Source organism: Tasmannia lanceolata, unplaced genomic scaffold, assembly GCF_043159265.1.
Source record: "Tasmannia lanceolata isolate RefF3 unplaced genomic scaffold, GAP_Taslan_0.1 ptg000005l, whole genome shotgun sequence".
NCBI classification, from domain to species: Eukaryota; Viridiplantae; Streptophyta; class Magnoliopsida; order Canellales; family Winteraceae; genus Tasmannia; species Tasmannia lanceolata.
The window spans coordinates 13,268,461-13,280,759 of NW_027518682.1; the positions used below are offsets into that span (position 1 = coordinate 13,268,461).

General features: G+C 38.6%; 2 protein-coding genes across 4 annotated transcripts; one reads left to right on the plus strand and one right to left on the minus strand.

The window, feature by feature from the left end:
• Positions 1 to 299: 299 nt before the first annotated feature.
• URH1 (uridine-ribohydrolase 1) lies at positions 300 to 7,676 on the plus strand. 3 transcript variants are annotated; one of them, XR_013250668.1, is made up of 10 exons: positions 300 to 535; positions 3,045 to 3,160; positions 3,318 to 3,377; positions 4,704 to 4,886; positions 5,222 to 5,326; positions 6,088 to 6,184; positions 6,304 to 6,411; positions 7,046 to 7,181; positions 7,258 to 7,461; positions 7,496 to 7,676. XR_013250668.1 is itself a non-coding variant. In XM_077379702.1 (9 exons), the coding sequence occupies exons 1-9, from the start codon at positions 466 to 468 to the stop codon at positions 7,364 to 7,366; spliced, it is 984 nt and encodes a 327-aa protein (XP_077235817.1). In that variant the 5' UTR covers positions 300 to 465; the 3' UTR covers positions 7,367 to 7,565. The 3 variants fall into 3 exon arrangements, 1 of the variants encoding a protein (XP_077235817.1); XR_013250669.1 differs by lacking the exon at positions 300 to 535 and adding an exon at positions 1,300 to 1,482; XM_077379702.1 differs by having other exon boundaries at positions 7,258 to 7,565.
• On the minus strand, positions 7,511 to 11,852 carry LOC143877565 (pentatricopeptide repeat-containing protein At2g27610-like). Its single transcript, XM_077379700.1, has one exon. It carries the CDS (start codon positions 11,468 to 11,470, stop codon positions 8,876 to 8,878), a length of 2,595 nt encoding a protein of 864 aa, XP_077235815.1. The 5' UTR covers positions 11,471 to 11,852; the 3' UTR covers positions 7,511 to 8,875.
• Positions 11,853 to 12,299: the final 447 nt, after the last annotated feature.

Sequence of the window (12,299 nt, forward strand, 5' to 3'; positions counted from 1 at the left end):
GTAAACATAGTAAGGTGGCGACATTATCAATCCAGGGCGTGTTTTGATTAAAAAGACGGGAGGCCTTTATCGTGACACGCGCACAAAAAACAAAGGAAATGCGCACGAATCCTCACCAAATCAAGAAAATCAGGTGAAAATGGCAACTTCCGTCTTTATTTACTGAGAGAGAACTCCGTTTACTTAAACCGGTTCTCCAATAGTCAAATCAAATCCATTCACGTGTCTAACGGCGATTGCGGACGCCTGTCTTTGGCCGTTAATGTTAAGCTAGGCATCCTCTAAATGAGGAAAAATTATTTCGTATCCTAGGTAATCCTCAAGGACAAAGAAGAAGAACGAGGAGAGAGAGAGAGACATCTCTCTCTCTTTATAACGTTCTCCGTTTCTCTTCTTCTTCTTCTACCAAACCCTAAACCTTTTTTTTTCTTTCTTTTTTCCTTGTTGTGTAAAAAGGAAGAGAAAATGGCGGACTGTAACCAGAATTCTTTGCTTAAAGTGGAAAAGATTATCATTGATACAGATCCTGGAATCGGTAATTCTCTCTCTCTCTCTCTCTCTCTCTCTCTCTCTGTTTTTTTTCCAAATCTGGCCTTCTTTTTTGATGCAAAAATTTCCGGTTTGAAGAATTTATTTATTTTTGTTTCTACTGTTGTAAAATGTGTGGATTTTGATAGGTTAGGAATGTGGAGGTTTACTTGTTGTGCGTTTTCCTTTTCCGTAATGCTCTTTGTTTGTGTTTGTGAGATCGGATGATTCTTGATGTACGGTTAAGATCCTTTTGTAGTGGATTGGGAATTTTTTGGAGTGTGTTGGATGTTTTGGAAGTCAAAGTGAATTTGAATTCTTTACTGCCTTATTTTCTGATTTCGGTAATATTTGTATGATTTGGTGGGTTTTGATGATATTGTACTTAGCACGCATTGCCAGAGACTCTGGTTACTTTTAAAGATTAGGAGTTTTATATGGAGTTAAGGTTGATTCTCATCATGTGTTTGTAGATTTTTCTTGATGTTTGGTATAGGGGCAAAAAAAAGAAAAAAAGGTTAAACCATGACTGATCAGAACGAGATTCAGTTGGTTGAGATGTGTATCGAATCGTACCTTGACTCGAATTCGCATAGAAAAAGAATCTTTTCGATGACTTGTTGATCTCCTTGAAACACAAAACACTGCCATAATATGAACCTATTATCATGGCTCTTGGGCAGGTATGCCCCTATCATCTAGTGGTCCATGAATCTCATGATTTTGTATTGATTAACATGTGTTGCTAGGGCTATGGTTCTTTAGTGATTGAGAATTGTGCAGGGGTTTGTGTTGAGAATCAAAGTCCATTCTCATTCATGTGCTTCATGGATTTTCATAATGCAAATGGCACGGAAGATTTGTTTGACTTGAGGGGTTTTGAGTTAGGATGTTCTTTCCCTTAGCACACATTACTAGGGACTCTGGTTGATAAAGATCGAGAATTTTGGAAAGGTTGGTATTGAATATAAAATCAGTTTCTCACTTTTGTTCGTGGTGTTTTTTTATTTTATTACTATTATAATTTTAGATGTGGCAAGGAGTTTGTTTGATTTGTTTGATCTGCTTGATCATGCTGCTATTGAAATTGTCACCATGTTGCCATGGGATCGACGTTTTTTTTTGGTAGGTAAGTTGGGGTAAGGCAGACCCCTACCAGTTCATTTGATAGAAAATGGGATCTACTTAATATAGAGATAATCTGTTGTTTTTGTTGAGCTCTTTTTTTTCTTGGATTGTATATGGTTAAAATCACCACTATTTCTTAGTAAAGCATTTGGCCCTGTAAATTGGGGTTTGAGGATAATAATGAAAATACCGTAACTACAAAAACCTTGAGGTTTCTTATTAAAGCAATGGTGAAATCGAGAAATTCTTATTAAATTTAATGTAATATGCAGTTCATGGTATATGGAAAGTTCAGGATTTTTGGATGTATGTCTTGGTGAGTACAAGATAAATCGAATTCTGGGTATAGTGTTTATCGGTGATCTAATATTTCCATTTATTATGTTGTTACAAGCCGACCCCAACTAGTTTGGGACAAAGGCTTTGTTGAGTTGAGATTATGTTGTTACTTTTTACTTTTTGGGGCCGTTTGGATACGCGGGTTTTAGAATCTTGGATTTTGAGCCTCAAAATCCAGGTTGAGAGATGAGACAAGGAGACCGTCTGTCGTTTTCTGATTTCTCGCCCTTCTTTCCGTCGAGTAAGAGAGTAGGTGATAGTCCTGTGTTTCCAGGTTTTAGAAATCTCAGGATGGGGGAGAGATTTCTAAAACCTGGATTTCTTACTTAAAATCCAGGATTTACAGAAATTGTAAAATCCAGAAATTTACACCGCTTTCAATCTAAAACATGGATTCTAAAATCTACATATCCAAACAGCCCCTTTGTGTCTCTGCTTCTTTCTTTTGAACTCGTGGGTTTAAGATTGAACCAAATGTTTGGTAGTTTTTTATTGGCCACTAATATTTTTTCCATCATTTTCTTTGTGGGCATTTTTCTTGTTGATCACAAGTTGGCATTATATGCACAAATATTTAAATATATTTATGTTGGTGTTTCCCTTGTTGTTTAGTAGTATGAGTAATGTCTGTTAAAGATAAAAGCAAAATCAGCATTTTTTCTTCTCTTTGGGAACTAAAAGATCTCTTTCATTTTGTGATTTATTGTTTATTATGCCTTTGGTTTGATATACAGAAGCTAGTATTTTACCCAAAAAAAAATCATTTGCTGTCGTTTACTTCTTGCTTAAATTAAAGTTATTTGTAGACTTTTTAATCAAAACATTTTCGTGGAGATGCTTTCCTTTTGTTGTTTAGTAGTATATGTATGGAGTATGGTGTGCACATCGGTATGTACAAATGTAAAGAGAGCCTAATTTTTCCAATTCTGTTCCTTCCCCTTTTATTTTATCTCTTTTGATTATCCAAGTGTAGATAGGTCCTTTTCTTTTATCTGAATACAAAGTGAGATAGTGTAGAATCATGTTTTCTCTCCTGCCTTGACTTGCAGATGATAGTATGGCTATCTTGATGGCTTTTCAAACACCTGAGTTGGAGGTCTTAGGTTTGACAACAATATTTGGTAATGTTTCTACCACAGATGCTACTCGCAATGCATTGCTTCTGGTGAGCATGTCCACTTGTCTTGCTATGCTGCTAGTGGTTTTGTTTTTATTTACAATCACCTTTTTTAACAATACAAAAGCTTAAATTTCTTAGTTTCATTTTGATGTTCTAGAAGCATGTTCATCACTAATTACCGTTTTAATGTGTGAAAGGATAGTGTGAGATCGCAGGCTGTCCTGAAATTCCAGTGGCAGAGGGCAGCCATGAGCCTCTAAAGGTAACCAATAGTCAATATATCTCTTTTTTTTAAAATGGCAGTAAATATATGATATCTGCCGACCCCAACTAGTTTGGGACAAAGGCTTTGTTGAGTTGAGTAAATATATGATATCTCTGCTCAAACTATGCATACTCCGTTGAGATTGCATTGTTAGATTTGTATGGGTCTTTACTCTTTACAGCAAGGTACTTTATTTGTTGGTTCATTTAGCAGTATTGGTTTTACCTCTTATCGTTGCTGGAGCTTAGGTTGGCAACTGATTTCTGACAACCATGTAACATCATGGTGTTCTGGAGTGTAGATGCTGATAATATAGTTTTCTTTCTAGGAGATGCAAAGAATTTGGCTTGTAAGAACAAACCCTGAAATTCTTTTTCTTTCTTTGTTATGCGTGTGCAAATCTAGATTTCAATTATTTTCCATAGTAGATGGTTCATTAATCTATATTTGCATGATTAATGACAGTGTCTTGGTATATCATAATTGAATTCGGCGATCTTCTAGTATGAAGTCCTTCACAGCTTGAATTGTTGCTGATTGTAATTGGTTTCAAAATGTTCTGGCAAATTATCTTTATGAATGGAAGAAATTTTTGGTTTGGTCCTTTTGTTAGTCTGATAGTATTGACATGGTTGTCAAAAAAAAGCAATTCTTTGCAAGTGGGGATTCTTTCAGTATTTACTTTCCAGGATTCGCCTTCATGTTAATGCTAGAGGAGACCGAAATTCCCTTTTTGTTATATGATCAATTACTGTCCCCTAACTGGTAGTGGGACTCCTCTCTGTGAGCCAAAGTGAGTGAGGACTAGGTGTTAATGTCGGTTGGGTTGATACTGCTGTAGGTTCTTTGTGGGATGTCTTGTCACCATTGCTTGCATTATGGCTGCTTTTCAATAATATAATCTGCTTTTCACGATTCTTTAAGCATTTCATAACTTGTATCATGTTTTATATTCTAAACCATGCATGGGTGCTAGGTTTCCTTTGTGCGTTATGTTTGACACCTTGTGACCATGCCAAAGTTACATGGTATTTTCTATTCTAAGATTTTATCAACTTAATGGCAACACGTAATGATCCTCAATGCACTAATGATGATTACAGACAGGTTCCTGAATGCTTTGTAGTTATCCATGAGCATGCCTTAGCTTTTCTACGTGCTTGCTTTTATTCTTTCATAAAACTTGCAGGGAAATTTGCATTCTTCACTTGAAAGAGTAGTTTCTCTATAGTGAAAACCATAATTTGTCACTTTTCATCGAGTGCTTCTGAATTCGATTCTCACTATTTTACTTTCAACTGACCATGCTGTATTTTGGAATAGGGAGGATTGCCTCGCATCGCTGACTTTGTTCATGGTTCGGATGGATTGGGGAACATATTTCTACCACTCCCTAAGGGAAACAAAATTGACAAAAATGCATCTGAATTCTTAGTTGACAAGGTTTCTGAATTTCCCGGTGTAGTATCCATACTTGCACTAGGCCCACTGACGAATTTGGCACTGGTAATTAGTGACCTGTTTTTTTTTTTTTAATAATAGCACAGGAAATACAAATTGAGGACAAGATGTCCAAAAAAAAACAAGAAAAAAATAACAGATTAACCGATTGGGAATCGATTAATTCCTTTCATCATTTCCATCCAATCATCCGTTATAAATATATTGGTGTACATTTCCTACTTCGTCAGTTTTTTGGTTCTTCAGAATAAACTCCATTAGTTTGAGGGTATTAATCATTCACCCTAATTTAATCCAAGAAACCATTGGAGCTTTGTGCCATTCTGTGTCTCTGTGACGTGCTCTGAGGTTGTGCCTGGTTTGTGTGATATTTTGTTCAGGCAATCAAAAGGGATTCAACATTCGCAAGCAAGGTGAAGAGGGTGGTTATACTTGGTGGGGCTTTCTTTGCATCTGGAAACGTCACACCTGCTGCTGAAGCAAATGTAAATATCTGTTTTCTTACTCTCCCTTTGAGTACGCTTGATGAAAGTAATGATATTTCAATATTTTATTTGAATTTTCTGTGACATTCCATTGAACATCAATTCTTTCGGTGTTCCAAGATCAATCTAGAAGACAACAATTGATATATGGGACTTCATACATCTGATTTTCAAATTTCTCTTTGAAATCCAAGAAGTACTCATGTTTTCTGTGATATATCACACTCAATATTTATTGTTCAACGGTAGCGTATTGACTATTTTGGTAAAAGTCGACGGCTTGAGTTTAGATTCAACTGCCCATCTTGGTTCCTACTCAAACATAAGTAGAATGAACCTACAGTTACACGCCCAGCTGTGGTAAACGGGAAACTTTGACAACTATATCAGTCATTTTCCTTGTTTGGTACCTCCCTCTTCGGAGGAACTACACCAAGCCTAGTAACGTTTTGGGTTGACTTACAAAAGTAATGCTGCCAACAGACTGCAACTAGGAGAGAGAGAGAGAGGGGGGGGGGGGGGGGGTGTACCAGAGATCTTAACCATGAAATCCACTGATGCCTTTCCTCTCCATTAGAGACATGCATATGCCCTGAATTAGTGTAACCACCTGAACCTGTGATGAAAAAAATTATTATTCAAGGGTAACTTTTTTATCTTTTAAGCAATCTCTTCATCGACTATTTGGAAGCTATTCTACTGTTTTATAAAGCTTCAGCTTGAAATAATTCACTGATAAAGATACCCATCCTATCTTGCAGATCTATGGGGACCCCGAAGCAGCTGACATTGTGTTTACTAGTGGGGCAAATATTGATGTTGTTGGCATAAACATCACCACCCAAGTCACACTAAAAGGTTTCAACTACTGCTTTTGTTTCTTTTCATGGATGTTATTACTTGTCCAGTTGTCCTAGTTATTTGCATAAAATTAGTTCTAAGCCATTCATCTTTGTGAATACTTCCAATGTCTTCAGACTCAGACCTATCTGAATTGAGGGCATCAAAGGGAAGACATGCACAATTCTTAAGTGACAGTATCCGATTCTACAGAGACTGGCATGTGCAATCTGATGGCGTTTATGGTAAGCTTTTTCCTTTTCCTATGGTTGCACAAACGCTTGGCATTCATTGGAATTTCAAATGCCAATGAATGATGGTTCCTTGTTTGGTTGCCAAGATTGCATTGAAGTTCCATTTGACTCCCCAACATGTTCAAAACATCATTATTGCTTTTTTGCATCTGTGGCACCCATGTGACACTAATGTCCCTTCTACTCATCTTCCAACCAAATTCTACTAGGAAGTTAAATTTTTGGTAGAAGAATAGTGAAAAAGGTCTTGTCTTTTCTATCTCTCTCTCTTTATCTTTCGTCCCCCTCTCTCTCTTCACTCTTTTTTTGGGTAATGACACCCCTACTTTTTCCATTACTCTTCGAGAGTAGTGCCGCGCAACCAAAAACTACTTACCACTATTCGACTATTCTTCTAGACAAATGAAATGCTTGTTTCCTCCCCTTTGGCTTCTTGTTCTACTACTCTCTGAACCACCCCTGTGCAACCAAACATAGCCTTAAATGCTAATCCAACCCACAAGCCATTAAAAAAAATAATCCAAATCCACCATACAATACTCAAATCTACTTCAATTTCTTTTCTTTTGATGCCATTTGCAGTGATACTTCAAATGGTGTATCTAACTCAATTTACCTAATTCAGGGATTTTCCTCCATGACCCAGTCAGTTTCGTGGCACTGGTCCGGCCTGATCTTTTCACATTCAAGAAAGGGGTCGTGAGAGTTGAAACGCAGGGCATCTGTGTGGGGCATACATTGATGGACCAAGGGCTGAAAAGGTATAACTGAATTTCCTTCCCCCTATTGTTTCCTAGCTTTCTATTCATTGATTAATTTTGATAACTTCTACTACAGATGGAATTCCAGCAACCCCTGGTCAGAATATTCACCTGTCTCAGTTGCGTGGACCGTCGATGTACCTGGAATTATTGCATTTGTCAAAGGTCTGCTAATGAAGCCGTGAAAGCTTGATTGCTTACCATACCCACATGATAACGGATGAATAAAGTGGAAAATGAAGGTGCTAGCTTGTTAGTTTAGATACCATTGGTTGTCAAGTCTCTCTCTCTCTCTCTCTCTCTCTCTCTCTCTCTCTCTCTCTCTCTCTCTTGTTGATAAGAACCCAATATTTGATGTGAAAGGTTTTGCCTCATTGACTCACATTGCTGCTCAAATTGTGGTGATCAGTATAGTTCAGTACATTTCATTCTTATTTGTAGATGTGTTCAACAGATGATTCACAAACCATTAATCATTCGTTCATCTTTTTCCTCCCTTTTTTCCCTTTTCACGAGCGATAACATAATTTGTTAAGGGAGCAAAAATGCAAGATACAGGAAGAAAGGGAATGCTAATGATCCCAAAAGATAGAAAAAAGGGAACCCCAAAAGTGGAAAATGCACATTGTAAATACAACAGTTGCCTGGAAGGCTTCTGCCCCAGCTTGAGTCCTCTCAACCCCTTCATGGGCTGGCTCATTGGCACTTTGAGAACTATGTATAAGGGAAGAGGGGAGAGGATCTTGCAAATGTCAACCATCTCTTGGACATTTGAGTCCAATAATCAGTTTTGGGCTTACAATCGGTTCTCAAAATCCAAAACAAACAGGGCCCAATATGACCACATGATCATATTAGCCTTTCACTTGCTCCTTGAAATCTTAAGAGCTCCATCCACTATGTCTGTGACCGGACCCGTGTTACTGCGAGAGCTTCTGCCAAAATTTACGCTGAGATTTATCTGTGAATTATGATTCATGGAAATACCTTTCTATTAATGAGGTATATCCCACACAGAAATACCCCAAAAGCACTTTTCTTGCACTTGCCTAGTGAACAACGGACAAATTAATATCCAAGGAGATTCTTCCCAAGGAGAGGCATCAGGCTTGATTGAGAATGTAGAGTGACTCCCAAATTCTCCTCATTTGTCTCATTGACCTATGATTCTCTTCATTCATCTTCCAATAAAGTATTTTTTTTGAAAAGAAAAATACAGAATAAATACAAGTGTGGTGTTACATTGTCAACTGATCTTTCTTTGTAAAATTCTTTAGTTTGATGTAGGCTGAAACCTGAAATCCAACTGACCAGAAGCTTGGATTTGAACAAAGCAGGCAGTGAACTGGAAGAATTGGACACAGGCTCTCCATTCCCTTGAATGCAGTTTCAGAAATCAACTGAGATTTTGACTGAAGATACATGACCGAATTGGCAACGTATCTTCTCGAGACGAGGCCAGAGTGCAGCTCAATCCCTTGACCAAACCACCATATTCTTCGTAGTCTTCTGTTGAAACCATATTCTTATGTAACTGGAAAATTAATATCCCAATGTCTCACACAGCCATGAAAAATCCAAAAAAAAAAAAACATTATTGGTCATCTGTTGGTAGAAATGTATTGCTCTTTTGTTCCTGGACATGTTTAAATGCTCATGTCTGCAAATCATTTCCCCCCTCTTTAATCAGAGGGTCACCAATAATCCCCACAAGAACAAGAACCTCCCTTGAAGTGATGGAAGCGATTTGAATCCCTCACGACAATGTCTCTTCCCTCGATCTTCGATAATAATTTGATAACCGTGTGGCAGTCACCACACACCCTAAGGTTCTTCACAATCTGAAGGGGAGTTCCAACAGGTGTTGTTATCAATCCAAAAGCTATGGCCAGCCTCTCACTGTGTTGGGAAAGAATGGCTTCTTTGTGCTCTTCTTCTACATCATGAAGCACAAAATTTGTATCTGGGCGATACCCAGCATCTTTCAGTTGGCTACTCAAATCTTCAAGTTTAATAAATATACGATCCGATAAGGGATGCGATCTATCACAGGCTAAAAACGAATGGGTCTTGTTCTTCACCTCAATCCAGCTATACCCAGCTTCTTTTTTGACTTTGCGATCGTCCATTGATTTTCTCACTTTGGCTCTCTCTTCCCACTTTCCTGCTGCTGCATAAATATTTGATAGCAGCACATAAGCAGCAGAGTCATGTGGCTCAAGTGATATGAGCTTGTCCGCTGCCAACTTTCCTAGCTCTAAATTGAGGTGAACCCTACAAGCTCCCAAAAGCGTTCTCCATACAGTTGCACCAGCTTGAAATGGCATCCCATTGATGAGATCCATGGTTTCTTTGAGTTTACCAGCTCGGCTATAAAGATCAACCATGCAAGCATAGTGTTCCATAGTTGGATTGATGTGGTGATCCTTGGTCATTGAATCAAAATATCTCCGGCCTTCATCTACTAGACCCGCATGAGTACAAGCAGAAATTACACCAATGAAGGATATCCCATCCATTTCTAACCCCTGTCTTTGCATTTCTCCAAAGATCTCGAGAGCCTTCTTACCATAACCATGTTGTGCGTAGCCCGAGACCATTGAATTCCATGCCACTAAGTCTCTCTCTATTTGTCTGCCAAAAACTTTATGTGCACTTTCTATGCTCCCCCTTTTCGCGTACATGGTGACTAGAGCACTGCCTACACAGATTGCATTTTCAAATCCATACTTGATTGAGCTCCCATGAAGCTGTTTACCCTGTCCCACTGCCGCCATTGGACTACTACAGGCATTAATAACACTAGAAAAGGTGAACTCATTTGGTTTAACTCCTCCTTTAAGAATCTCGCAGAAAAGCGTAACAGCTCCCTCAGAATCTCCTATTTGGGCATACCCCGCAAGCATTGCAGACCACGCAACAATGTCCTTCTCGTTGATTAGTCTAAAAACAGAGCTAGCTTCATTAGTGTTGCCAAGATTAACATAGGCTACTAAGAGAGCAGTTCCAACTGATGCCGAGGTTTCGTAGTTAGTTTTGATGACTTGAGCATGGATTTGGAAGGGTGAAATCGTAGGGGTCGCTGTAAGGATAGTAGAGTACGTGAAATCGTTTGGTCGAACATTTTCTCTACACATTTGGCAAAATAAAACCGCTGCTTTCTCTGTGGCACCATTTTGTAAGTATCCCCCAATCATCGCAGTCCAAGAAACCACATTTTGAGCTCTAGACATTGTAGAGAACAAATCAAAGGCATAATCCATTTCATCGCACTTACTATAAGCAACCATAAGTGCTGTCCTAATATTGATATCAAACTCAAACCCGTTTTTCATCACATAACAATGGAGTTGTCTAGCAAAATTCAATTCTCTAAGATTTGCACATAATTTGATAACAGTAGCAAAAATCAATTGGGTTAGTGTCATACCTGCAGCTCTCATTCGATAAAACACTTCCAATCCCTCCAAGTCAAATCCATTTGATACAAACCCGGTAATCATCGTGTTCCAAGAAACGGCGTCTCTGTTCTCCATACTCTCAAACATTGTTATAGCATCTCTAATTAACCCAGACTTAGAATACATATTCATCAATGAATTGCACACGAACACGGTCGAGTCAAACCCGAATTTAATAACCTGTCCATGAGCTTGAATTCCTTTCTCAACTGTCCCTTGAGCGGCACAAGCTGAAAGTACGCTCGCAAAAGTAAATGGGTTAGGCTTAACACCCTCCATTTGCATCTTAAAAAAGAGTTCCAACACGAGTTCGGAGAGCCCATTTCGAGTGTAACCTGAGAACAACGAAGTCCATGAAACTACATTTCTCTCAGGCATTTTATCAAACACTTTTTCTCCATCCTGAATGTTATCACACTTCATGTACATGTCAACCAAAGAAGTCCCTACACTAGTGTCTGTTTCCCACCCATATTTGATGCAGTGACAGTGTATCTGTTTACCGAGAATTCGATCGGATAAACAGCCACAGACCTTCAGAATAGAGGAGAAAGTAGACCCATCAACGGATATATCTGACCGGTGAGTTTCTGAGAAGAGACTAAGAGCTTCTAGATTGAGATTGTTCCGGGAGTAATCAAAAAGCAAGTTGTTATACGCGGAGAGGTCTGGTTGAGAACTTTTGTCGAACAGTTGGCTTACTGGGTTAAAAGCAACGGCGTGAAGGCCTTGTAACGTTTGAATGTCAAATGAAAGACGGATTTTTTTAAAGGTTCCGAGTACTTCTACTGAGGATTCTCTGGCTCTGGAAACATGTCTTAGAATCATGGCTAGTTCTGCCCAATAATGAGTTTTTTTTTTTTCAACTTTCTTGGGTTCTCTGGAGCCCCAAATTTAGCTCAATGATTCTAATATAAGAAATGCTAAACTTAAGGGGGACTTTGCAAAAACCTAGCCGCAAGGGCGCCTCATAGTGTCAGGTTTTATTGAAAGTAGAAAGCGAAAAATACAGTTAGACCCCCACTGGTTTCTGAAAGACTGAAACATTCAACTTAACCCCTAATGTTTAAAAAGTTACAAATAAACCCCCTTAGTTAATGAGGCCCACACTACCACAAACACAGTGGGCCCACATTGTTTGGATGATCCAAAGCGTTCATTTGATAAGCCGACATAGATAGGGGGTGCCCAAAAAATCAGCTCCATAGGATCATCCTTACCCTTCAATCTGTGGACAAGGTCTACCTTACACAAACTGAAACCACATGGGGTCTATTTATAACTTTTTAAACATTAGGGGTTAAATTGAATGTGTCAGAAACCACAGGGGTCTAAGTGTATTTTTCCCAAGTAGAAAACTTAGAGGAAAAAACAATACGAAGAATCAATTGCTAGCTTTCGAATTGTTGTTGTTGGGGCGATCCAAATGAATTTTTGGATCTTCGAATAAGGTGGGCCCGAGTCTACACTTTGAAAAAAATGCGCCAAGCATCATCTAAAAAGTTTGGCGGAATAGCTGTTGCATGAGAGAGCAGCCACATAGGATAAATTAAATGAATAAGACAAAATGTAAGCCTATGTGGCTGCTCTCTCATGAAACACCCGGTCAGCAAAATGCCTTCTGGGGTGGTCCCTAGCAAATCACAAAGTGGAAACT